General features: G+C 52.6%; 1 protein-coding gene across 5 annotated transcripts in view; it reads left to right on the top strand.

Moving 5' to 3' along the window:
- Window positions 1–6,792, top strand: part of ASAP1 (ArfGAP with SH3 domain, ankyrin repeat and PH domain 1) — a 340,245-nt gene extending 333,453 nt beyond the window's left edge. For 4 of the 5 annotated variants that reach the window (XM_026495401.4, XM_026495402.4, XM_057307952.1 and 1 more), the window contains 2 exons: window positions 1,697–1,819; window positions 4,087–6,792. In XM_026495401.4, the coding sequence (XP_026351186.1) occupies window positions 1,697–1,819; window positions 4,087–4,161 (198 nt within the window). In that variant the 3' untranslated portion in view covers window positions 4,162–6,792. The remainder of the gene's footprint in view (window positions 1–1,696; window positions 1,820–4,086) is intronic. The other variant, XM_026495403.4, reaches the window with a different exon arrangement.
- The last annotated feature ends 20,195 nt before the right edge of the window (window positions 6,793–26,987 follow it).

Raw genomic sequence — 26,987 nt, 5'->3', positions numbered from 1 at the left:
CTCCAAAACCCAGCAGGAGGGTGTGTGCTCCAGCAACACAGAAAAATCACGAGCTTGCTCACCTGCACTGGTTGTGGTTCCGGCAGCACGGTGGAGCGGAGCCCAGTGGTTAGGGACGCGGGCGCTGGACTCCAGCAGCCGGGCTTCTCGACCGGCTCTCGCTACGTGACCTGAGCCCATTACTTTTCTGGGCCCTTGTGCACAGCAGCTGAGTTCAGGGGCAGTTGAGTGCGGTGACCAAGGAGCGGCACCAGGCAGACGCTCGGCAAGGGGTCACCCTTGTCTTAGAGCCGGGACGATGACACTTTTCCTTTCTTAGAGTCACAAGAAGACAGGTTCCCTCTCACGGTTCTGAGAATCGTCCACTCAGTTCTTCTCACTGCGTTTTCCCACAGGAGCCAAGGCAAAGCCCCGAGAGACTGGCACAGGCAGAATTCGGGTGAAATCCCACATTCCCGCCTTTGCATGAGATGCTTTCTACTCTAAAATGTACCAGTTTTATTTTAATATAAAAATGCTCTTTTCCAAAAAAACCTCTTGTTTGCACAAGTGCTCCCGGAGGATTCAGTGGCTGTTGGTCCTGCCCTCGGCTGCACCCCAGCGGGGGCACTGGCTTCCCAGGCGGAGGAGCACGGTTAATGAGGGAGCCGAACTCCACACAGCAGTCCTGCCCCTGCTCATTATCAACACAGCATTGCCATAGAGTGTGGCCCCTCCACACTAAAGGAAGGGTCAGGAAAACAAAACCCATTCTCGCACGGGCTGGAGAGCACCATATTCGGTACAGCAGGCGCATTTGCTCTCCACAAGGGCACTGTCCCGGAAGCCCAGGCCCCCCGACGGCCTTGTGCAAGATCCCGGTCCTGCTCTGTACTTGACAGTGGTTTTATGCCCTCGTTTAATCCTCCCCATGTTCAGGGATCCCCTGCGGGCCTTGGAGCTGAGACAACTAAGCCTTACACAGCCGCGGTCCCTCCAGCCAGCACCACCCCTGGACGGGCGGCAGAAAGGAGCAGGGGCACTGAGGGAGACACCAGGGCACAGAGAGAAGTCATTTGACCCAAAATATGGAGAGACACTGCTTGCTTTCTTTAATACTGAGTACTCAATGAGCTAGGCACTAGAAACCTCCTTTAGAAGATGACTTCTCTATTCCCATCTTCCTGTTTGCAAAGAACCAGAAGTCCAACAGATAAAAGCGCAAGTGAAAACTGATCACAAATTAGAACATTTTGGGGAACTGCCTGGAATCCTCCCACCCCGGGCCGCCGCCCTGTTTAACCAGCATGTGCTGACTTAGTACTTTGCGTGAGGGGACTGAGAGATTTGTTTATGCTGTGCATTCAGTATGCAGAAGCTGCACATTTTTCTTTACATCATGTTTCCCAAAACCATTTTTAGACTCTGCTGTCATCTCTGCAAGCTGCTGTTGGGGGCGGGGGAGGGCAGGGAGCCTCAGGGGTTTCGGTGAGGCTGGCTTTCGATCCCCACCCATAGTTTGCTTTCCCGTGAAAATGATGGGCAGTGTGCCCTCCCGAATGCCAGGCTCCGTCCTCGCGCTCGGGGAAGAGAGGGAGCACACAGCACCTGGGCGCCTGGCGGACGGGCCTCCCCCTTGACAGAGGAACAACTGAGGCTCAGCGCCCAAGGTTAGCGTGTCCTTTTCTCGCGCTAAAGCCCCGTTTCTGTCTTGAAGGGGAAGAACAAGGTGAGGCGAGTGAAGACCATCTACGACTGCCAGGCGGACAATGACGATGAGCTCACCTTCACGGAGGGGGAAGTGATTGTCGTCACAGGGGAGGAGGACCAGGAGTGGTGGGTATGTACTCGGGCGCACGCCCCGGGGCCCGCATCCTGCCGGCCGCCTCGCCGACCCTCCAGCGTTCTTGCTGGCTGTCTTCTCTCGCTGAGGTCGTGCTGGAGACGCAGCCGCCGAGCTTTGAACCTGGCTCGGGAGAATTAACGTGCGCCTCTGCTTAACCCTCGTGATCATACAGCCTGTGAGCCGCAGGCATTTCCTGCTCTGTCAGATGTGAGACGAAAGCTCGGGAAGGCTGTGCATGTGACACAGCTAGGAGCCAGCAGTCAAGATTCCGAAGCATCTCTGAGCCCAAAGCCTGAATGGTGGCCTTACGTGTCTCCTGGCTGAGTGTTTCCCAGCATCAGTATGGAGATTCTGTTTCCGTGGCAGCCTGTGTTCCACCAGCCCAGGGGACCCTGTTCTGTCTGCTGAGAAAGGGACCTGTGGTTCATGGCGGAGCCAGCAGAGTGTGCTAGGGCCCAGAAACACACGTGCACGTACACACGCGTACACACGCGTACACACACGTACAGGTGTGCATACACCTTTGGCTTTTCTTCCTCAGGGCCTGGAGAGCGAGCGCCTCCAGATGCTTGATCACAGCCGTAGGGATTCTGCTTGGACCAAAGCAGCGGCTCTCAGGCAGGGGCAGTTTTGCTCTCCGGGGACCTTTGGCAGTGTCAGAGTTTCAATTGTCAGGACCCGGGAGGGGGATGCTCTGAGCTTCTGGCCAGTGGAAGCCAGGGATGCTTGGGAGAACAGAATTACTGGCTCTGAATGTGCAGGGTGCCCAAGCCGAAACGCCCCGAAGGAAGCGATGAGGCTTCTCTCTCTCGGGGAGGGATGAGCTGGGGGTGGTCCCCATGGCCCTTCCTGCCTCTGTTAGGGTTGGGCCTGCTCCTGGCATGGAGCCTGCTCGGGAGCCACGTTAGAATCATGACAAGCAGATGGGCTCTGAGGGCCCTGGCGTGAGTCACTGAGTCGTTCCTATGGCCTTGGCTAAGGCGTGTCCCTTCCGAAAGCCTGTTTCCTGCTCAGAAATGGGACAGGAGTAACCCCACCTCACAAGGTTGTCCCAAGAGCTCACTTGGTGATGCATTAATATTATAAGCAGGCGGTGATCAGATCCTTTGCTAAGAAACCAAGGATGACAGCGGAGGACCCAGAGGGAGTAAGCGGCAGGTTTCCACTGGTGCCTCTAGCATCGTCCTCGGAGATTCCATGTGCTGTCAGCACATCTGCCGAGCCACACATAAAAACAATGCCGCCCATGCCACCAGTGATTTCCAGTTTCACAAAACCCGCTCACATGCAGGACGCCAACTGAGTAAGGCCCTGTGAGGTGGGTGCTCCCGGCCAGCAGTCAGTTCCACCGTCAGGATGAGAGAAGCATGCCCAGGAGCCCCGGTGGCGGCCCAAGGTCACAGACCTGGTAGATCCGTCAGGCAGCCCAGACTTGCCCCGCAGCTCCTGCTCCAGCCACCGTGGACCCCACGGGTGTTTTATGGAGGGAGATGAGAGCTGGTCTGGCCTGGCTCCGAACGCCACCCTCCTCTGTCTGCATTTGTCATTTGGAGCCAGTATGCACGTCCTGGTCTTTTCTGTTGAAGGCTTGCAGTGGGATTCTCTTTAATCCACTGAGTATTGGTCTGAGATCACTGGGAAGTTTTCACGGATGACTGTGGTCACAGGCTCGGGCAGACAGGAGAGTTGCCAGAGGCCACCGTCCGTCTCAGGCCCTCACCGTCTCCTTCCCCCCACAGCAAACAAGTTCTGGTCCAGAGCAGCCCTTCCCATCTGTGTGATTTTTTATGTAATCTCACCACAGGTCTGAGAGGAAAGGGTATTTTAGCCCCATTTTACAGACAAGAGGCCTAGCAACGTTTGTCTGAGGTCGCTCAGCAGGAAAGGCATTGAGCACCCGGGGAAGAGCTTGGACCCTGGAGTCTGTAGCCTGTGTGAGGCCAGGTTCTTCTACCTGTCGGGGGGGGGGCGGGGGGCGGGAATTAACACTCCAGGTATAAGATGAGGACCCCAGGAAGCACTCCCTCACAGGACGGCCAATTGTACACGGTGAGAGCCACATACAAGGGCGGAATGGGCTGTACCTCCTGTTGTTAGTTATTCTGTTACAATTGTGTGTCATCTTCCAAGAGTGGGGGCGGGTCAGCATGCACTCCCCTGCAGGCCTGTGGGCCAGGTCCACGGGGACAGTGACCCACGGGGCTTGTCACCGGGCAGCTGCCAGTGGCCTCCAGCCTGACGACTCTCTCTTCTCCCTACAGATTGGGCATATTGAAGGACAGCCCGAAAGGAAGGGGGTCTTTCCGGTGTCCTTTGTTCACATCCTGTCCGACTAGCAAAAAGCAGAACCTTAAGATTGTCCACATCCTCATGCAAGACTGCTGCCTCCGCATAACCCCGTGCCCACGTGTGTATATAGCTGCTGTTACAGAATGAGAGACTCCCGGAAGGGCCACCTCAGGAGAGGACATGGTGTGTGCTGTAAATACCCTGTGGGCTTCTGCCCTCGCCGGTGTTAGGGGGGCCTGGGACCCGGCGCGCCTTACTGGTCTGCCAGAGCCGTCCTGGGTATCTAGCACTTCATCTCTCTGCTGTTTTCCCAGCAGACAGACAAAACCAGGCATCTAGGAACTGCTGGCTCTGCAAATAAGAGTGGTCTCCAGCGACCGTTGAAAGGCAGAGAATGACTCTGTGTTCCTAACAAAACAGTATTCTCAATTGTGTTACTGAAAATGCGACATTAGCGAAGAGGTGGGTTCTGTTTTCCAGGTGAAACTTTGAGCTCCACGACAGACCAGCCTGTAGTTTATCTGTGTACACAGTTTACAGCTACAAAAACCGACTGTGGTATTTATTACAGAGAAGTGCTCGGTTCAATGTAAGTGTTATTCCTTCGGCAAACTATTCAGCGACCCAACACCTTTGGTGGCATTTTACGCTCCCCGCAGCCTTGTGCAGGTTAGGCCAAGTGGGTGTATACGGTCTTCTGGTGAGGAGTGCCCGCCCCTGAGATATTACCTCATTATGCAAAAATAACATATCCTTCACGACTATTTTGACAAAAGCTTAAAACACACCTGATGAAGCTCAACTTTCAGGAACCAAGGACCGCCAGGAAGCATTAGCCTCTACATTATGCATGCCTTTAGAAGCTTACCCGAAATCTGCCTTTTATAAAGGAATAGTATGGACAAGTGGAACTGTACATTTTTTTAACTTGATCGCCATTAAAGCAGAAATTATAAGGTTGCAACAATATCTGTTTCTAGTCAGTCATTCGGCTTTCTCAGAGTGTGAAGTTCCATATCCTCTTCTGAATTAGCGTCCTTCACCTGTGTTAAAGCCCCGAACACATCAATTTAAATTATTTTCTTAGTTTTGTCTTTGATCAGTTTAAACACGTGAAAAGATGATTCACGAAGATGACAAAACTTAAAAGTCAGCCCTTCACACCATTTCCCCGCCACAGAATCCGGGTGCTGAAACCAGCCTCTCCTCCCTCCGTGCTCTTGCGTGTGCCCCCATCGGAGGCGAGCGTGCCAGTGTTAAGCTCTGTTCCGTAGCCGCGTTACCGTCGAGCCACTTCACAGCCAGGCGCTCGGCCGCCACAGCGCATGGCGCTGTGAGTCTCCCTCCGTGTCCTCCTGTCCAGGCCGTGTCCATCCGACCACTGGAACAGCAGCCCCATGAGCTCGCAGCCGTGGCCGTCGGTCTGGACTTTGAAAAGAACACGGCGGGTGCCCACCCCGGTCAGCGGGGCGGCTCTCTTGATTCCGAAGCCCCCGTGTCCTTCTGGCATCACGTTTGCATAAACGGCTCTGTTGGCAACCGCACAGAAAGCTGATCCTGCTAAGCCGATAACCTCGGCGGTAAGAGAGGAAGGTTCATTTCACAGAAGCACAACTCCCCACCGGACCCCTAGGAAAAGCCCTCTTTAACAGAGTCTCTGTGCTCAGCGAATATTCATTTAGTTCTGCTTAAGTGAGTACCATGAAAACTTTGAATAACCACCTAATAAGTAAACCTTGCATGACAGACCTGCAACACAACTTCTCAGCTGTTCCTGGAAAGTGATTTTAAGCAGTTGCCACCTGGGGCGGGGGGGTGGTCCTGTGAGCCCCGCGGGCCCCGCACAGAAGGTGAGCCCCCGGAGCCTGGGGCCGGGCGGCTGGGCATCTGCAGCCCCGGCTCACTGGCCGCACTGGTGTCAGGACAGGAAGTCACCGTCCGAAGGGACCTAGGGGCCTGGTTCGTCCAAGTACACATTTTTAGTTGCATTAAAGAACTATTCATTTTTGTGGCCTACAGTATTTTCAGCTGTTCTCAAAATAAACTGGTTTTCTAAAAAGCTCAAAACCTACATGTCTGAAATTACATGGAGTCATTGTCTGTTCTTTTTCTTCTTTTGCTGCAACTTACACAAGCGCATTTTTTAATACCTTTTTTCTTTCCTCTGGTTTTGTTTTTCTTCTCCGTGAGGAATTTGAGTGCTCTCTAATCCAGCTGACTGTGGGACATAGGACAGCTAGGTATGAATACCTTTGGTGATCTTGGTCGAGTGTGAATCTGATATTCTTATTAAACTCAGTGAGCCACGATCTGCAATTTTGTACATGATATAGTATTTTGAAGGTATGGAACCTTATGAAAAAAAATAGTTAATTAGTTCTTTTTTTCCCCCAGAGGGGAAAGTTACATTCTGCAAATAGTCTGTGTCTTATTTTACTGTTGAACAGCAATTGCTATTTATTTTTTTATTGCCTAGAACTTCTGCGTGTCGTGTAGGAATCCGTAGTGGCACCAGGCAAGTTCCAAACTCTCATGTGGATGTTACCACCAGACATCAGTACGCTTGTCATTTCACATGTATTTAATGTGACCATTTTTCAGTACTGTATGTGTTAATTTCTACTTTTTTTAATATTTAAAATTGCTTTTAAATAAACATATTCTCAGTTGATCCCAAACATCGGAAATCAAGCCATTTTGTGAGTTGTCCACTATATTGCATTTGGAAAGAATCAAGACTCCACTTGGCTGTGCTTTGGGGGGGATAGATAACACAGGTCGGTCCAGCTCCTGTGTCAAAGCTCTCTCTGGATACATAAAACTGTCCATTACTTTTCTCAGCTTACAAAACACAGACCTCAACATTTTGGGGTCCCCCCCACTCCCACCTCCGTGCTCCCACTCCACGTGAAGAGGGAGGGCGATGTCCAGGCCTCAGGCTGCTGGGCGTTTCCTTCTCTCCCGTAGCTGCTGCTGCCAGCACTGCCGTGCGAGGAGCAGACCCAGGGTCAGGCTCCGGGCCTACGTGATCTCCTCTCACTCTCAAGCCAGCAAGAAGCATGCATGCACCTCTCCACTTAAGAGAACCTGAAAACGAGGCCCAGAAGGTTCACGGTCATGGCAGGAGGTGCCATGGGCTGGTATGACCAAGTCAGGAGCCCACAGGAGTGGTGCTGGCCCCCAAGTCTACACTAGGAAAGTTCCTAGTTGCACTGCAAAGCTATAGCATGGAAGACTCTGGAGCGTTTGGCATTCCTTCTGTTTCCTTTCAAGAGCTTTGGTAGATTTTAGTGCCTGTTCACACACCTAGACCAGGAAAACTCTCCAAACCACGCTGCCAGGGAAAGTGGGCTTCGGCATGGAAACCAGGACTATCAGGATATTTTTGGGACAGGCTAATGGAATTATCTGGATAATTCAGGCAAAGAGGCAGCCAGCTTTCTCTCTGATCACAGTGTTATATTGGTTCCATATTATTTTAAACCTGGGCCAGTGTCTGAAAAGAACGGACTTGTTCCCCTTGGAAGCAGCCCCTCCAGAACGCTGGGAGCCCTGGACAGCCCTCCCCCAGTGATGCTGGAAACCAGAGGAACCTCTGACCTCCCTGCCTTCGGTCCTGTGAACACTAGACGGTTGATGAGCCATTTCCTGTATGTGCATTCAGTCCCCAGTGAGGCGAAAATCCTCTTGAGGCACATCCGCTCGCAGAGCTGAGGTGACTTGCTCAAGGTCACTCATGGTAGCGGTGTCGGCCCGTGTCCTTTCGGCCTTGGCAGGAGCCTTCCCTCCCCCGTCACTCTTGTTTCTTCTCTAACCCAGCACCCTGCCTTCCTCCCGGATTGTGTGTATATGGGTGGGTAGCAGAGATGGTAATTCTAATTCGACCTCTCCTACCCACCCCCCCACCGTCTGTTGTCATCCCTCCTGGAAGGAATCTTACTTCCCAGTCTGCAGGATATATGGAATTCCCAGCCGATGGGCTCACGTCTCTGCAGGTGAGCCTCAGCGGACCTGTGCTCCCTCCCGCAGCTGGACACATCTGGCCCGGCCTCTCCGGCCCCAGCCTGGTCGCAGGGGACGTTACCTCACTCTTAACATCTGAGCGCGTAAGTTCCCCGAACATTCTCTTTGCATCAAGAGGATGCCAGGCCTGTTGGGGCGCCTGGGTGGCACAGCGGTTAAGCATCTGCCTTTGGCTCAGGGCGTGATCCCAGAGTCCTGGGATCTAGCCCCGCATCACGCACCCTGCTGGGAGCCTGCTGCTTCCTCTCCCACTCCCCCTGCTTGTGTTGCCTCTCTCGCTGGCTGCCTCTCTCTGTCCAATAAAGAAATAAAACCTTAATTTTAAAAAAAAAGAGGATGCCAGGCCTGTGGTTGCAAAGAGGAGCCCCACATTCTGTCCCTGACAAGCCTGCGGGGAAAGGGGGATGAAGAAGCACTGATCACTTTGCCCCCCCCGCCCCCGCGGTGGGGAGCGTACCTGGGGAACAGCTGGAGCAGGCCCCCCAGAGTCCTGGGTGCCCCCGCCTGCGCAGTGCCTGCTCTCCCGCTCTGGGGCCCGGGCAGCAGGGCCGTGCTCGGCTCCGTAGCACTAGGAAGCTGGTCTCGTCCCGCCCACAGCTGAGCAGCCTGCAGCTCAGTGAGGTCAAGTCGTAACTTGCCAAAAGTCAAGTTGCTGGAGAAGGCAGGGGCCAGACTCGAACCCGGAGGCCAGGGCCCACGTGGCCACCAGCCATGACCCTGCACTGCCTCTCTGTTGCTACTGTGTTCTCTGGCTGCCCTTTCTGCAGGGAAACTGGGTCCATGCCAGCGCCCCGGCCTTCCATGTACAGGTGAGCCCGTGAGATGCAAAGAAGTTTGCCGTTCAGAGGGCCCCCCGAAGAGTGTTCTTGGCGCTGCTCTGCCGCTGGAGCCCGAGGTCGGGCTGGCACACAGGGGTCCTGGTGCGTGTACAAGGTGACCGGTGAGGCAGCAGTGAGTGAGCCAGTGTGTATCTGTGAGCGCAGGAGCCCCGTGTGCAGACGTTCAAACACTTGAGCTCCTGAAAACAGGAATTAAAGCTCAGATAAACACAGCTGTTTTGCAAAAGTCTTACCACACAGCAAACCCTAGTCAGAGGCTCAGAAGGCCAGAACTTGGACCTTCTGCAAAACCTCCTGGGGAGAAGCCTTGCTGGGCTTCATGCTTCTGTGGACGGAATTTTAGATTTTGCTGTATAGGTCCAAGCAGATTTGAGAACAAGAGATAGCAAATGTGCCATCTGCACGCTGGCCTGGGAAGACATGAGGGCCAGGTTTCCAGGCTTGCGCGGGCATCTCCGGGGGTCCTCAGTATGAAAGTCAGACTCTGGGCCCTGACCTCGGGGTCAGGAATCTGCAGCTAGCCAGCATCCCCAGATGAGTCCCGCGTGCCGCCGGGGCATGCACAGGGGGGCCCTCTTATCCTCTCAAAAGCAACAACTGGAAACCTCACTTTCGGGGTGCCTGGGGGGCTCCATCGATGAAGCGTCTACCTTCAGCTCAGGTCATGATCTTGGGGTCCTGGGACGGTGCCCTGTGTCGGGCTTCCTGCTCAGCGGAGAGTCTGCTCCCTCTCTCTGCTCCTCCCTTGCTGTGCTCTCTCTCTCGCTCACTCTCAAATAAAATCTTTTTAAAAAGAGAGAGAGAGAAACCTCACTTTCCCCAGTGACAGGTGAGAAATCAAAAACGCGAATTTATGCCGCGCTTGACGTGCTGTTGGTGACCACTGAGTATTCCCTGAATGAGCGGACACACGAAACCTGGCAAAAGCACCTGCCCTCGACGGGGGTGGGTCACGTGAGCACGGGAGGCCGCATGCTTTCAAAGGCATGGGGGGTACCCGCCCCAGCGAGGGCCAAGGCCAGGGGGCCTCTGATCCACATTGGCTCTGCCCACTTGAGCTGCATATTGCTGACTCCCACCCAGTAAACAGGCAGCTTGACAATGGCCCTCTTTTTATGGTGCGCTAAGCTGCAGAACAAAGATTCACAAAAATGCATTGTCCGAATGTGCAAGCCTAGTTCCTGCTCAGCCGGACCCACTTGGCGAGCTCAGACACCAGGACCCCCCCGGCCTTCTCCACCTCCGGGTGCCAGGCCGCCGCCGGCCTACCTGGAGCTCGGTTTAGGGGACAGAAAGCGAGCTCTAGAGGCGACAGCAGCAAACGCACCCAGGACTGGTGCCCATGGCCTGGGGTTCACTTTCCCACCTGAAGCCAAGGCCTCGGCTGGTCTGTGCCGAGTGGAAGATGCTGCAGTGGGGAGCCAGCTTTCAAGGAGAGGGGAAGACGAGGGAGTGAGGCAGGAGGTAGAAAATAGGAACAGAGCGAAAGTGAAGTTGGCTGAGAATCTGTCTACTAAAGCTGAACACGCAGCCCCGGGGACCCACAGACGCCCTGGGAGAAATGGGTGCACGTGCTGGCCAAGAGAACAGTCCACAGCAGGACTATTTATCATAGTAGAAGCCTAGAAACGGCCCACGTGTCTGTCCACAGTACGATAGGCGTGGTAACGGGCTCACGGCACCACGTAATGAGCATGTGCACGGTACAGATGAGTGTCCCCGTGATGAGGGCAAGACGCCAGACTCTACAAGGATCCACCTTCAATTCTATCTAACGTACAAAAAGAAACCATCTGTGTGCGTGACAAGTCAGAATCGTCATGGCCCCAAGGGGGACCTAAAGAACCCGGCGGACTTCGGGGTGCAGCTACTGTTCTGTTCCTTTCTCTGGGTGTGTTCACACAGGTTTTTTCAGCTGGCGAAAAGTCATTGAGCTGTGGGTTTCTGATATGCGCCCTTTCCTGTATGTTACTCTCAGTGGCATGCTGATAAAGGTGTAGCCAGCCCTCAGAGAGTGTATCTTTAAAACCCCTTATTTGCAGCATGTCGCCAATGCCGAGGTGTAAATATTTCCAGCAGGGCTGACTACTAACTACGAACGGGATGAGCTGAGCGCCACTTTGGGAAAAGGCAAACAGTCCATCTTTGCAAGTTGGATCGAGTCAACTCCAGCTGTTTGCTGATTATACTTCAACAAAAGTTTTTTTAAAAAATGAAGTCTGGGGGCGCCTGGGTGGCTCAGTTGTTAAGCATCTGCCTTTGGCCCAGGGTGTGATCCCAGAGTCCTGGGATCGAGCCCCACATCAGACTCCTCCGCTTGGAAGCCTGCTTCTTCCTCTCCCACTCCCCCTGCCTGTGTACCCTCTCTCTGTCAAATAAATAAATAAAATCTTAAAAAAAAAAAAAATGAAGTCTGAGGCGCCTGGGTGGCTCCGTCGGTTAAGCGTCGACTCTTGGTGTTGGGTCAGGTCATGATCTCATGGTTGTGGGATCGAGCCCTGTGTTGGGCTCCTCGCTCAGTGGGGAGTCTGCTTGCGTTTCTCCCTCTCCTTCTGCCTCTGCCCCTCCCCCTGCCCTGTTTATTTTCTGCCTTTTTTTTATCATAGCTTGCCACGTGGGTGTGGGGTCGTGTCTCGTTGCGGTGTTGATCTGTTTGCCAGGTGACGAACGCCATGGAACATCTTTTCACGTGCTTACTGGCCACCGCTAACTCTTCTGTAGAAGTAGAACCTTTGCCCGTTTTAGAACTGGATTATTTTTTTGTTACTGAGTTGTAGTTTTTATATATCCTAGATACGAGTCCCTTTCAAATAGATGATTTGCAAAAATTTTCTCCCATTCTGTGGGTGGTCTTTTCCTTCCCCTCTTGGCAACGAACATGTCTTCAAGAAGACGGGCCGTTCAGGAATCACCCACTCTGAGCCTTCCCAGCCCCGGAAGGACCTGAATATGTGAGGTGACCTTCGGTATTTCTCTGGTAAGACTGCCGTTCAGGCTAAGCTAAGCATTTCCATGGCCTCTGGAAGCAGAGATGTGGCCTTGGATCCTCTGGCCCTGGGTTTCAGGCTGCGCGTCTCCCTCACAGCTGAGTGAACGTGGGCAAGTGAGCCTGCCCTCAGCCCTTCCTTTGTCCACGCAGCGTGGACCCCGCCGCTGCCCTCACAACATGGACAGAGAACAGACAACTTGGGACACGTCACAATAGGTCCTTCTGAATAATTCGAGTTTGTGTACCGTTCACTTTGATAAATACTTTTTTAATCCGACGGAAGACCTGCATCCGGTCTGGCGTAAGTCAGGGGCTCCGTAAATGATAATCCCCTCCCCCCCCCTGCTGTTTGTGCGGAAGAGCCCGGCACAGCTCCCTCACCCTCTGCCTCCAGATCATTCCTGATTGCTCCTACTGCTTTTAGTAGAGGAAGTTGAACCCACTACCTCATGGGGGGGGCATGGAAAAGCTAAATATTCCAGCTTTTGCTCTGTCTTCTTACTACATCAGGGCAAAGAGGAGAGTTTCTCAGCTTCCTGGGCCCCTAAGAACTTGGCCAACACCTGAAAACAAAAGACAGTGTTCTTTTGCTCTCCTTTGGAGGGGAAACCCTTCTGGCCCCAGCAAGGGTTTCTCAGTCTCCCCCACAGCACCACCTCCACCCCACAGACGGGGAGCTCCCCCCCCAGCCCCCCAGGGGCCTTGGGCCTGGCCTTGCGCTCGGCCACCCTGCCGGCGCCCTCAGCCAGCGCGCCCCAGAAGTCAGGTTGCACGGCGGCCTGGGGGAGAGGGGCGGCGGTTCTGAAACCGGACTTCCTTTCACGAACAGCTCTCCTCCGGGGGTGACGGGCCCACCGCGGAAGGTCGAGAGGTGAGTTTAAAAATAAAAATGAAACTCTTCTAGAAGTTCCTCATTGAGCCCCCTAGGGCCCTGCAGGCCAAAGTCGCTCCCTTCCATGAGTCAGGCTGGGAAATGCTGAGCTCACCATCACACATGGCCTCCGGCCGAGAAGCTTCTCCGCAGGGCAGGCTTCCCGGGCTCAGACCTGCTCCCCGGCACCGCGATGCCCCAGCGGGGAGGGGCCCTTGAGGAGCCAAGCGGAGAGCAGGGCCCGCGACGCTCCCCCTTGCCTCTGCCGCCGCCCCCCTGCCCCGCAGTCCGGGGTGTGCGTGTCTGCGTCCCCTCGGCCTCACCCGTGGGTCTCACGCGGGCACGGTAGGAACGCAAGTCCTGCACCCCAGCCGCGGGCTTCTGCGTCGGCAGGACTGGGCCGAGCCGGCGGGGCCCCGGATTCTGTCCTGTGAGCAGATCCACCCGGGGTGATTCTGCTGCGGTGGGTCATGGACGGTGCTTTGCAAAATAACGATGGCATGAGCGGTGGTCCCCTCTGGCCCTGTGGAAGGCATTCGAAACAGTTTAGTCCCAACCTCGTAATCAAACCCAATTGGCACTGTTATGAATGCGATTCTGCTCCAGCCAGTGTCCAATCCGAAAGGGAGAAGGAATGAGGGGGGGCAGCAGGGCAGGGGGAGGATAGGCCGCACCTCCTGGATCACCACGGCCCCCAGCACCGCTGAACCCAGGAGGCCGGAGCCTGGGTTCTGTCCTTGCTTGACTTCAACCCATGGGATGCCCTTGAATGCCCTTGAGCAAGCCTCTCCCTTCTACAGTTTAGCTTCTTCATCTGGAAAACAGGGAGTAACATAGCTTTGCCTGTCGTGGCACTGCTGGGAGCGTGTGTGTGTGTGTGTGTGTGTGTGTGTGTGTGTGTGTTTGTGTGTGTGCTAGTCTGTGTGTGCGCATTGGTGCCCATCTGTGTTCTTGCTATAGACGGTGAGTGTCCCTAACCCCCAGGGCGAGGGTATGTGGAGGCGGGGCCCTTGGGAGGTGAGGAGGTTATGGGGGTGGAGCCCTCCCGAATGGGGTCGATGCCCCTCCCTCACCCCTTCCGCCCCCCCAAGGACGCAGCAAGCTGAAAGCCCTCTTCCAGAGCAGACCCCCACCAGACACCCCCACCAGACACCAAGTATGCCGCTACCTTGATCTTGGAGTTCCCAGCCTCTGGGGAAAATAGAGAAATAAATTGCTGTTTTAAACCGTCCATGGTAATTTGTCATGGCAGCCCACACTGAGACAGTTCTTGTGTGTGTGTGTGTGTGTGTGTGTGTGTGTGTGTGTGTGCGTGTGTGTTTGCACGTTCTTGTGCATGTGTGTTTGCACAGTTCTTTGTGTGTGCGTGTGTGCGCATATGTATGTGTGCATGTGTGTTTGCACGTGTATGGGCTCGTGTGTTAAGCTTTGAGCATGGTAAATCCCCGTTCTGGTAGATGACATGATTTTGCCCCTCGCCGTCACCTTCTGGAAGGTGTGCAGTCTCCGGCCCTCCTGGCGGCTCTGCTGGGACGAAATACCGCAGGGATTGGGAGGCTCTGTCTCGACTCCCGCGAGCCCCCGTTAGCTTCCCCTCTGGTGCCTGCGGCCGCGGCTCAGAGCTGCAGGACGCGGAGCTCCCCCGGCTGCAGAACGGTACCTGTCCTGGCCCCTCCTGTCTGACCTCCGCGGCCTTGGGCACCTGCCAAGGAGAGGGCGGTGCTGGGGTCCCGCAGGTGCACTCAGGAGGGGCCATCCCTGCTCCTGGGTATCTCTGGCCCAGGTGTTTATTGAACACTTACTCTTTGCCACACATCCTTCTGAACACTTAAAATATCTTGGTGTGTTTTAGCCTCGAAGAAAGTACGTAAAATAAGTTCTATGAGTATTTCTACTTTACAGATGAGGCCCCCGGGGCTCAGTGAGCGTGCTTTCCTATGGCTGCCGTAACAAGTACCACAGCCTGAGTTTACAACACGAACTCAGTCCCCCACCGTTCTGGACCTCAGGAGAACAAATCGAAGTGCTGGTGGGGCTATGTTCCTTCTGGAGACCAGGGGAGGATCCTTGTCCTTGGCTTTTCCGGTTTGTAGAGGCTGCCGGCCCTTCCTTGGCTGGGGGCCCCTCCTCCATCTCCCAAGTGTGTGATTCCCATGTCACAGCTCCCTTTCCTCGCTTTGCCCCTCTCGCCACCCTATGTCATTCCATCGTGATGACAATGGGTCTGCCCCCAGTATCCAGAACCATCTCCTGATCTCAAAAACCTTAATCACAGCTGCAACGTCCCTTTGGCCATGTGAGGTAACCTACTCCCAGGTCCTAGGAATAAGGACAGGGACATCTTCTGGGTGATGGTTGGGGGTGGGGGAAGGCGGTGGGGGGACGTGCTGTATTCCATCACCGAGAGCTCAAACTATTTTCCCCAAGTCACATAGCTGAAGCGTAGACCATCTGGCTGGGGTGGTGTCCGGGGGCGGGGGGCTGGCTTCCTCAAACCACTGTCATTGCGTGTTTGCTATCCGTTCCCATACCCAGCAGCCTTCCCACCCGCGGCAAGTGGGCAGGGCTCTCCCCTGTCTCTGCCCTTGGCAGGTTCCCCCCCCACACTCCCCAGCCAGGAATCCCAGCCTCCCGTACCAGGCCTCCAGGTCTTTAATCCCTTTCCAGTAACAGGCAACCTCTCCTAGTGCCTGAATGCCCGTCTTCCTGGAATGACATCTAGGTCTCTTCCCAATGGCCGTCCTTTCTCTCAACAAGCATTCACTGTGTCCCTACTACGTGCCGGGGCCTGGGACGCAGAGGAAAGTCACCACCAATGATGCCCTGTGGACACTCAGGGTTGAGTCAACAAAACAAATGCTGACAATACTGACGTAAAGCCGTTTTCAGGAGGGTGGAAGCCTAAATGGTAATAATCCTGCTGGCAATAAGTAAGAGGCCCAAAATACACTAACGCACTGACCAAAATTCCAAACTCTTGGGAATTTTCCCTAAGAAAAATACAAGATTTATACCATTCTGTGATTTTAAAAACACACATGACTAGTTAATGCTGGTACATCCACCCAATAAAACACGTAGCCACGAAAAGGACTAGAGAACAAGCAAACATGCTTAAGACATTATGTTTGCAGAGCGCAAGCGAACACCCACCAACAGGAAACTAAGTCACAAAGTTAAGGTGCATCCTGACAACTAACACTAAGAGCTGTCAAAAAAGAGATGGAAATTGTCCCACGTGTCAGAAGAGAAAGATCTCCGTACATACGCAGTTTACGCACGGAAAAGTTCTGGAGGGATTTGAGTGCCATAGTTCTGAGGTCAGAACTAAGTCTGTAGCTTTTTATATGTATAAAACAGGGGTGCCTGGCTGGCTCACTTGGAAGAACGTGCGAATTTTGATCTCAGCGTCATGAGTTCAAGCCCCACATTGGGTGTAAGGATTACTTAAACACACGCACAAAAATAAACTTAAAAAAATTTAAAAAATCTATATTCTGTATATTACATATAAAATATATAGTAAGCTGGTGGTGACGAGTCTTGGCATAACCACTTTGCAAAGCATGTAGTAGTTTTAATAAATTTGAAGCTACGCATATCTGCCTATGACCCAGCCACTTCCCTCCTGGGTACAAATGAGATTCTTTCCTACATGAGCACAGGAGACAGGGAAAAGAATATCCCTGCAAAAGCCCTGTCTAAAAGAGCAAAATATTGGAATAATGCAGATGTCATCTGCAAAAGAATAGACAAAATAACTGTGGTCACTTCACACAGTGGAACACTTGCTTACAAAGCGTTGATAAATGCTGGGAACGAATTAACCAGATTTTCTAGGTGCTCTTCTCATGCCTAGAAAACACCCATTGCAGGGCAATGGAGGAGGGAGGGGAACGGAGGGGTGGAGAGACAGAGAGACTCCCGGGTTTTCACGTGGTGGTAATGAACCGCTGTGAATCACTCCATGAACACACCAGGGCTACATGTAGCCACACAAATAGAGTTGAGCAAAAAAGAAAGGTGGAGAAGGATTCATACAACATGAAACCATTTATATGTCATTTGAAAAATCTACAAAAGTCTATGTATTGTCCATAGTTATGCAATGAGTAAGGGCAAACTCAGGGTAACGGTTATCTCTCAGAAGGGAGGGAGCCATGGCTCAGCAGGTGACACAGGGTTTCCTTGTCCCAGCTCCTCCTCCCAAAGAAAAGGAAAACCAAAAAATGGAAGGAGAGAAGGGAGCAAGGAAGAGAGAGATCCGATGGAAACACGACAAAATATGGAGATATGACAGAGCACGTGGGAAGGTTGGCCGTGGAAGGAAGGGCGTGACATGCCCCCGTTTGGTGGCAAGAAGAGAGAAGGGCATTTCTGGAGGGAGGAGCTGCCGAACAGACAGGCGATCTTTCTCTCATCACGCCGAAGCTCTTTCACCATTGTAAAGAAATGAACACCCAAACTGTTTTTCTTTCCTGGACGTAAGTGGTGGTCAGGGTGGCCTCCCCCCGTCCTGCTCCACACCGTGCTCAACTATATTTGGCCACTTTGCTTGGTTTTCTCCCTCGCTTGCCCTCCTTTTTTGTGAAATTTCAGTCGGAGGTTGCTCAGAAAGTACACGGGGTTCTCCTGAAAAGCCCAGCTGCCCAGCCTCACAGCCCAGGCTGAGGAAGGTCTTCGGCTGTATGAGTGGTTCTGAGAAATAGTAACTAACGGTGCACCTGCTGGGTGCCGGGCCCTGTTCTGCGTGCTCGGGAATAAAACAAGATCCCCGGTTTCTGGAAGTTTACATTCGGTGGGAAGAAACAGAAAATACATTAGTAAAGTAGGTCTCCGATAAGAGCCATGTAGAGCATCTAACAAAATCGTCTGATCGTGACTAGTGTCACTTGGTAATCCCACGGCCCTTCAGAGACTTCTTTCCTTTCCTGCAATGAGGTTTAAAGTGAACTTTTGTCTATCCAAAAAATAAAAATCTGTTTGAGGCTTATGATTCTCTTTCACCAAAAAAAGAGAGAATTCAGGGTAAAACAGTGTCATTTTCCCAGCTGGTAGTTGTTGGCAAGAATTGTTGAACACGACATCAAAAACACCATGTGCTACATGCCGGCTAACTGAACATGAAGAAGAAGAAGAAAAAGAAAAAAGAGGAGGAGAAGAAGAAGAAGAAGAAGGAGAAGGAGAAGGGGAAGAAGAAAGGGAAGGGGAAGGGGATGGGGGAGGAGAAGAATCGCTTTACTCTCTGCCCCTCCAAAATACCTTCCGTGTGCCAGCCATGTGACTTTTGCGAGCTGTCTTCCCCAGCGATGGTGCCTGTTCTTTGACTGCTCTGGTCACAGTTAGTAAAACTCCTGAGGGAAGGAACAAGCTCCCCAATTCAGGGGGTGCACCCAAAGATTTACTTTTTTAAACTGTGAAACAAAAGCATCAAGGGGAACTCTGATGATTATAGGAATTTATCACACTCTATTTTTTAAAAAATTTTTAAAGATTTTATTTATTTATTTGTCAGAGAGAGAGCAAGAGAGCACAAGCAGGGGGAGCAGGGGAGCGGCAGGTGGAGGGAGAAGCAGGATCCCTGCAGAGCAAGGAGCCCTATGCAGGACTCGATCCCAGGACCCTGGGATCATGACCTGAGCTGAAAGCAGACACTTAACCGACCCAGCCACCCAGGCGTCCCTCCCTCTTTCTTTTCAAAGGCATTTTTTTTCCTTTTAAGGATAAAAGGCGTGGAAAGAAGCACTAGAGACAGAGGATGAAAGCCCAGCTCTCCAGACTCTCAGTCCTATGTTCTTCTTTAAAATTTTTATTATAAAATTAATTTCATGTAATGCTCATGGCACTGGAGTTATATCATGAATCCCGTTCTAGAGATGACAAATTAAGTTTTCTTTAAAGCATGGTCCCAGAGTCCCTTGCGTCAGGATCTTCCGGAAGAGTCGCTGAAAACACAGATTTCCGGGCCTCACCCCCACAGAGGGGGTCTGATAGGGCGGGATGGGCCCTGGCCCCGGCACGTGGATGACCTTTGCTGAGTGGTTCCGAGACAGGCTCAGTTTGAGAAACACAGGTCTCTCCCACATGCCCCGCCCCCCGCCCCCGGCATTCACTGCGGCCGGCAGCTCCCAGCGCTTGGCGGGCGAGGTCCCCGCGGCTGCCGGCTCCGAGGTGGGCACGTCACCTGGGACGGCCGAAGTGGTGGAGGCCTGTTCGAATGGCTGGTGCAAAGACCTTACGATTCCGTGGGGCTTCAGAGCTTATGGAGGGATTTTACACACATTTTGCTTTTTTTTTCGGTTTATCAGACGAGGTTTTTATTGAAGGATATCATGGTCTCTAACCTGCTGTGTGATCTTCTGCAAGTCACTCAACCTCTCTGATGTGCGAAGGGCACATGCCGTACCTTCATCCCAGGATTGTTAAGTGACATCACAGGAGACCGTGGCTATGGAAATCCTTTGCAGTGTAGGAAGTGCGGAGCTTCTGGAATACAGTTCCATGGAAAACGGAAGCAGAGCCGGCCAGCAAGCGGGCAGACGTGAATGGCGTCCCAGACGCAGCCAGGGCTTACAGGGAGAACAGGAGGTGAGGGCGCTTGACCTGGCGCAGGCCAGGGGGGCATCCTTGGGGAGGCGGGGAATATTCTAGGTCCAAAGAGGCCAGCGTGAGGGAGGGAGCTTTCTGGGTGAGGCAGAAGACTTCCACACCACGTGGAAAATGGAGACACCAGAGGAGCGAAGACGTGTGCGGACCACAGCAGTAAAGTGGGGGCGCTGAGAATCCTACTATACACATGGAGACATCTCGAAAAATGCCATTGGAACTAAAACAAACAAAATATCCCACATTACAGGAGGCTATGTATAAGGATACCGTTTATGTAAAGTTAAAAGCATGTGAAACAATATTTCACGTCAGTTTTATAAGAGCATATGTATGTAGATGTGGTAAAAGTGTAGATGTGTTTAGCAAGCACTTGTATGTGCTTTTAATGCACCAGACGCTATTCTAGGTGCTTTTTTCCTAGATAGAGAGTGAGCATGAGCGAGTAGTGGGGGAGGGGCAGAGGGAGACGGGGAGAAGCCTAAGCAGGCTCCACGCTCAACACAGAGTCCGACGTGGGGCTCGATCCCAGGACCCTGAGATCATGACCTGAGCTGAAACCAAGAGTCTGACGCTTCACTGATTGAGCCTCCCATGGACCCTATTCTAGGTGTTTTAAAACCAGTTCATTTAACCCTGAAAACATGACAAGATGCAACACTATTCGTGTTCCCAGTCTGCAGGTGAGGACCCTGAGGCCCCAGAGAGGGTGATGAATTGGTCAAAGTCACACAGCTGGTCAGTGGCAGAAGCAGATTTCCATCCAGTTACTGCGGCTCCAGAATCCATGGTATTAACTGCCTTGCTGTCTCTCTGTGACAGGGACAGAGGCTAACGTCAGGACAGCGCTTCCCCCGGAGGAGGAGGGACGGAAGAGGAACAGAAGGGGATACAGACAGCTCCAACTCTGTGATGTTCTGGGCTTTTTTTTTTTTTTTTTAAGAATCTGAATATGACTGTCTCAGTTCGCTGGGGCCGCCATAACGAAGGACCGAAGACTTGGTGGCTTACACAACAGAAATTTATTTTCTCTCAATTGCGGAGGCTGGACGTCCAAGATCAGGGTGGCGGTAGGGTGGGTTCCTCCTCAGCCTCCCTCCCTGACTCATCGATGAAGCTGTCTACACCCAGCCTGCTCTCCATCCGTGTCTGCGTCCTCACCTCCTCTTGTAAGGACACCCTTCTCGGTAATTGGAGCTCATCCCTATGACCTCACTTTAACGCCATCGCCTCTTTAAAGACCCTGTCTCCGAATACAACCGCATTCTCAGGTACGAGGGATTAAGACTTCAATATATGACTGTGGCGGGGGGTGTGGACAAAATTCAGCCCATAAATAATGGCCGTATAACAAGATATGACAGAGCTGATGGTGGCTACGTGAGTACAGTGGCTCTATACCGCTTTGTATGCATGAACTATTTCGTAATAAAGAAGTCAGTGTGATTGATTACAATGCTGTACTTAGTCACGATGAGGCCCGCTGGCTGGGAAGGCCTAAGAGTCCAGGGGAAATAAAATGGCCACGGACAGCCTCTCTGCCGTCGACGGCACTGAGAGCGTTCTGAAGTCCGAGCCCCACCCAAAATCAATTAACTCAGAATCTTGGGCTGAGGCTCCCGGATCAGAGGACAAACAGGTGCTTCTACGATGTACCAGGGCTGAAACCCCTGCTCCAAGTCAGGGGCTGTCCAGCCAGCTTCGGCAGAATCCCCTGGAGGGTTTGTTAAACCCAGGGCTCTGGGCCCCACCTCTGAGTCTGAGTCAGTTGGTCTGGGGCAGAGCTGAGACTTTACTGTTCTAGTGTGTTCCCGGGTGCTGCTGATGACGCGGACTGGTAGATGATACCTGGAGATTGGTGCTCTGGGTGGGGCACGCTTGCAGCCTGCAGACAGGCCCCTGTTGTCGCATGAGCAGAGGCTTTGCGGAAGATTGGACCCCGACTGCCTGAGGACAGGGGCCCATGCTGTCCCCCATCCCCAGTCTCCTTTCTCCCTGTCGCTTGCTTGGGTGGCTTTCTCTGCCTGAGGGTGAGCTCTACAGAGAAGCCCCACTCAGTGGTGGACCTGTCAGGCAAGGTCAGCGGTCCCTTTCTCAATGACATCACTCTCTTTTCCCCACTTGTCCATGCATTCGTCATTCCACACATCTTTGTTCGGCACGGGGTACGTTTTGGGGACCGCGCTAAGGGCCCGCAGTGCTGCATGAGACATAGGATCCGGCCTGGGAGAAACAGTAGTTTCCGTCTCCTTCCCTTCTCTCCGTGTGGGTTTCAGGCTGTCAGGGTGCCAGGTCTATTGTTTAAACCTCTGTGGGATTGACATCCTCACACATAAGTGAATAAAAAAAGCGAGATTCAACAGGGTGGATATAGTGTGATTGCAACTGTATTAAAATACATTTTAAAAAGAGGTAGGGGCACCTGGGTGGCTTAGTGGGCGAAGCGTCTGCCTTTGGCTCAGGTCATGCCACTGAGTCAGGCTCTGTACTCAGCGGGGAGCCTGCTTCTCCCTCGCCCTCTGCCCCTCCCACCCCTGCTCGTGCTCGCTCTCTCAGATAAATACATAAAATCTTCAAAAACAATGAAAAGAGAGGTAATACATGAAGTTGTGAAGCAAGAACAATTGACTCGGAAGGACCGTTATGGTTGGGTTTTGCTTGCTTTCTTACACTTTTCTCTTGCGATGTTTCTAGAATTAGCATCATTACTTTCATAATTAGAAAGAATAACTCATATAAACACCCTCCCCTCCCTGTGTGTGTCTGCACGTGGGCATGTATGTGTGTGTGTGTGTGTGTGTGTGTGAGTGAGTGTGTGAGTGAGTGTCACCACATCTGGGCTTGTGGTCCAGGGTGGAGAGACGTTTATGCTTAGAGACGTGACTCATTAAATTGAGTGAATGGTTTTAGTTCAGTGTGATCAGACCGGGGACATCTGATTCCTCACCAACCATCCCGCTGATACAAGATCACCCCTCCACATAACTAACTTTTTCTGGACGACGGAAGTTGACCCATTTACATGGCAATTCCTCCAAAGGTAACTGCTTCTGGGTGATGCTTCCGTGACGGATCACATTTCCCAGCTTTTCGTGAGGACTTTGGCTCTGGGACAGTGGGGAAGGCTGCTTGCCTCCTGCCCTGAATGATGCCAGGGAATTTGTTGTGTTTTGACTCTGCGCTCTTGCTCTTAGTGATAACTGGCATTTTCTAAGGTACAGAGACAGGCTGCCATGCAGAGGAGTGGAGAGGGAGGGGGGCTGGCTCTTCCTGCCGCAGTCCCCTCCCTGCTGCCCACCATACACTGCGTACCAGGCACGTGTGAAATTCATGTGTGTAGTTCCAAGTCACCAGAGTCTAGGTGGTTTCTAGAGCTCCCCCAAGTCACCAGAGTCTAGGTAGTGGTTTCTAGAGCTCCCCCAAGAACTTCTTTGGCTTGTCCCCCCCCCCACCCCTGTTTTGGAAGATTTTGTGTACCAGGTAGTGACAAGAACTTGCCACCTGTCCTGCACGTGCCAGGTGAAAGTCTCCCGACATCATCCCACTCGGTCCACACAGAGATGCTCTCTGCAGTCTATGGTGGAGATGTCACTGTCACCACATTTTATGGAAGCAGGAAACGCAAGGCACAGAGAGGCTAAATATTTTCCCTGGGGCCCTGCAGCTGCTCAGGCCTCTCAGACTCGCCCCGGAGCTAGTCCACTCTCCATGCTCGTTTTTGCGGAAACAGAAATTAAGCTATAATAATAATAATAATAAACATAATATCAAAACTGCATCATTCAATACTAGTTCCTAATAATTTTCAGTTGTTAAAGACTCGCTTATATAAACCGGCTGCTCAGAAGGAATTCCAGCACCCAGTTTCTGTGATTCCAACATTCAGTTCGTTGGTGCAGCCCGATCGTTGATGCTGTGAAATGTTGAAAATATGCTAAAGGTCTTGCTCACCAGCCCCCCCCCAAAACCCCACCAAGTTTTCCTCCCTTCTTCCTTCCTTCCTTCCTTCCTTCCTTCCTTCCTTCCTTCCTTCCTTCCTTCCTTCCTTCTTTCCTCCCTCCCTCCCTCCCTCCCTGCCTGCCTGCCTACCTGTCTGCCTGCCTGCCTGCCTGCCTGCCTGCCTTTTTAAAAATTCAGGTGAAAATCTCATAACCTATAGCTAACCATTTTAAAGTGAGCATTTAGTGGCATTTAATACATTCACTATGTTGTTCAACCACCACCTCGATCTAGTTCCAGAATTTTCATCACCCCAAAAGGAAACTTGGTGTCCATTAAGCAATTACCACCCGTTGTCCCAGGCCCTGGAAACCATCAGTCATCAGCTTTTGAAGCTTGGGCTCCGGGGCTGTGTGGGTGAAGATCCCTGCTCCAGCCCGGGGGCCAGCGCCCTGTCTGCCTTCCTGAGCGGAATCCCCCAAGATAAAGGGGCTGCCCGAGCCACCTGCCAGCCCCCTTCCACGGGGCCCTTTCACATTTCCAGGACAGAAGCCCCTAGTGCGTTCAGGTGGTGGGTCTCCCTTAAGTCCGTTGTGTTCTGAATGGCCAGAGCTGCCGGGACCCTGACAGCAGGGAACTAAAACATCACTGGGTTTGCTTTCCCCCCATGGCATGCGGCACCTACTTAATGACAAAACACTAACCAGCAGGACACAGAGTGCCCGTGTCCCCTAACCTGCGCCTTCTGTTGCCTTCCACACGTAATAGCGTTCACTCCAGCGAAAAAGCCAATGCTCACGGGGAAAGACATATTTTTGAAGGGCTTTTGCAGATACGAGGGAAAGAGCTGGCTACTTCCCTTGAAAGATGTGTGGACGGCATGTGCTATGGGAGAATAGGATTCTGAGACCAACTAAAATGTGCAGGCTGTTTTACAGCCTAGAAAGCATTAAACATTCATCCTCTCATAGACTCTTCTCAACAACAGAAGATAACGGTATTATTCCCATTTTACAGATGAAGAAATTAAAGGAGTCAGAAGTTAAACAACTGTACAGCTGGAAATTCCAGGCAAGACTTCCTGACCCCCAAATCAATGCTCTTTTCGGGACACCAAATATGATGGACCGAATGTTTGTGTTTCCTGCCTCCCACCCCCCAGATACATGTGTTGAAACCCAATCCCCAATGGGATGGTGCTGGGAGGTGGGGCCTTCGGGAGTGATTAGGTCCTGAGGGTGAAGCCTTCGTAAATGGGATGAGCGCCCTTTCGACAGAGACCCCAGAGGGCTCTCTCCCTTCTTCCATCAGGTGAGGACACACTGGATGAGGACTATGAACCCGAGAGGGGGCCCTCCGTTACCAGGCACCAACTCTGCAGGGGCCTTGATCTTGGATATCTCAGCCTCCAGAACCATCAGAAATAAATGTTTGTTGTGTAAGCCCCCCAGGCTCTGGTGTTCTGATGCAGCAGCCCACACAGCCCTATCTGTCACTGCCTGGGTTGATACCCCAGGTGGACAGAGCAGGCCACTGCAGGGGTGAACTGCCATAGGTGTTCCCAGGCACTATCCCCAGGTTCCATTTGCTTGAATTTGTCACATCTATCAGGACCTGGTTGGATGAGCAAGATCAGAGGCCCGAATCATTCACTTAGCCTCCCTGTACCCAGTGAGTGGAGATTCATACACATGGGTTGGACTCTTCATCTCAGACATCTCTGAGTTCAGTGGAGTGCAGGGTAAGTGTGATCCAGCCCCTGCACACACACCTTCACTGATTCTTCCCTGCTTGCCAACCCCCTACATTTACACTCTATGTTACATTCACTCCAAACCGTTTGCAGTTCCCAAGCATGCCAGAAAGGTCTTTACCCTTATGCCTTTTATAATTATTGTGATGATAATTACAATGCTGGGAGCACTCTCCTGGGTCTGACTAATGGGCTAGGTTCTACACGTGTTGTTTCATTTCCCACGCCCAACACAACCTAATGAAGCAGTTATTGTCAATCCCATTTAATAAGTGAGCAAACTGAGGCCCGGCGTGAAGAGCTGGGCTTTGGAGCCAGACAACCTGGGTTCACGCCCAGCTCCACCGCTAGCTAGCTAATTAGTCTGACCTTGGGCAAATTCCATCTCTCTCTGTCTGGGCTCTGGTATCTTGCATAACACTGAGCATGAAGAACCTGCCTCCTGGGGCTCTTCTGAGAATGAAATTAGATGGGCACAGCGTTCAGCAACCGGTTAGAACTTCAGAACTGTTTGGAATTATTAATGCCCACGTTGTAAGTGGCCAAGAAAGAAACGGACTCAGTTCAGCTCTGATTCCAACCCCTTTGCTACTCAAGTTCCTAGTTCAAGACCCAGCTGGGTCACCTCCTCTCCACCTAGGTGAGGTGGGCCTCACTTCCTCTCTTGAGAGATGAGGGCACTGACGCTCAGGCAAGCTTCCAGATGCTTCTTTTTCACTTTAGCTAAATGCCTCTCAGAACTTCTAGGAAGAGTTTTATGATCTTCTGCCCTCTCTGGGGCTCCTTCCCTTCCAAGTTGAATAGACACCCTTCCCCCTCTGTCTCCTCTGTGAGCTGCCACCTGGGCCGCTTTCCTGCAGATACAGGGCCTGGAGCCCCTTGCAAGGCCTGTTGGAACTGGATCTTCCCGGGGCCCCCAGCTCCTAGCCTTGGGCCTGGGTAAGAGAAAGGGTTTAGACATCTTTGTAAAAGAAACTGGCGGGTTATAATCAGATAACCCAGCCCTTGATATGATTTGGACACATCCCAGCCCCCAACTCCTCCAGGATAGCTAGAGGTGGAGGGTGGAAAGACACTGAAGGTTTTTGATGTAACTCTTGACGTCCTGCTAGAGGTCAGTGGAAAGACACTTTAAAGAACATTGTCTAGATTCCTGAGAAATGTGGCTGAATTTCAAGACAGCGATAGGATGGGCTTGGGGTGGGCGGGAGATCAAGGCAGAGGGAAGAACATCATATCAGTTCCCCAGGCATGTCGTGTTGTTACAGGGAGAAAAATGTATTCTTTGCCATTATAGACAAGGGGAAAGATGGGGTCTCCATAATGCCCGACGCTGTTATTATAGAGAGGAGCTTTCTGTACTCAGAGTCCTTGGAGAGCCACTCATGATGGCACCCGTACCCCCACTCTCTCTCCCCTGGCCCTGATTTATTTTTCCTCACAGCACTTAGCACCGCCAGACACAGCAGATACTTGCTTACTGACTGTCCCCCTGCCTCCCAGGCTAGAATTTTGTTTGGGTTCCCAGCTGTGTCCCCAGGGCCTAGAATAGTCCTGGCACTTAGTAGGCCATCAATAAGTATCTGTTGACGGCCCGAATGTTCTGAATGTCCGCGCTGTCGCTGTCGCTGTCACCGACCCCGTGGCGAGGGGGGCCGGGCGGGCTTGGCATCATTCCGGAGCACAGGGGAGGGGGAAGCGGACCCAGGGCAGGACGCGTGAAGCTGTAGACAGGTCCGACAGCCTGTGACCTTGGGCCAGCCCTGCACCTCCTGGGGCGGGGGTTTCCTGGTCTGGCCCAGGGGGACGTCGAACCCCCCCCCCCCGCCCCGACACTGCGCCCATGCAGCGGC

Source organism: Ursus arctos, unplaced genomic scaffold (genome assembly GCF_023065955.2).
Source record: "Ursus arctos isolate Adak ecotype North America unplaced genomic scaffold, UrsArc2.0 scaffold_6, whole genome shotgun sequence".
Classification (NCBI taxonomy): Eukaryota; Metazoa; Chordata; class Mammalia; order Carnivora; family Ursidae; genus Ursus; species Ursus arctos.
Note: the sequence above shows the minus strand (reverse complement) of the source record. Positions and strands in the feature narration are given on the sequence as shown.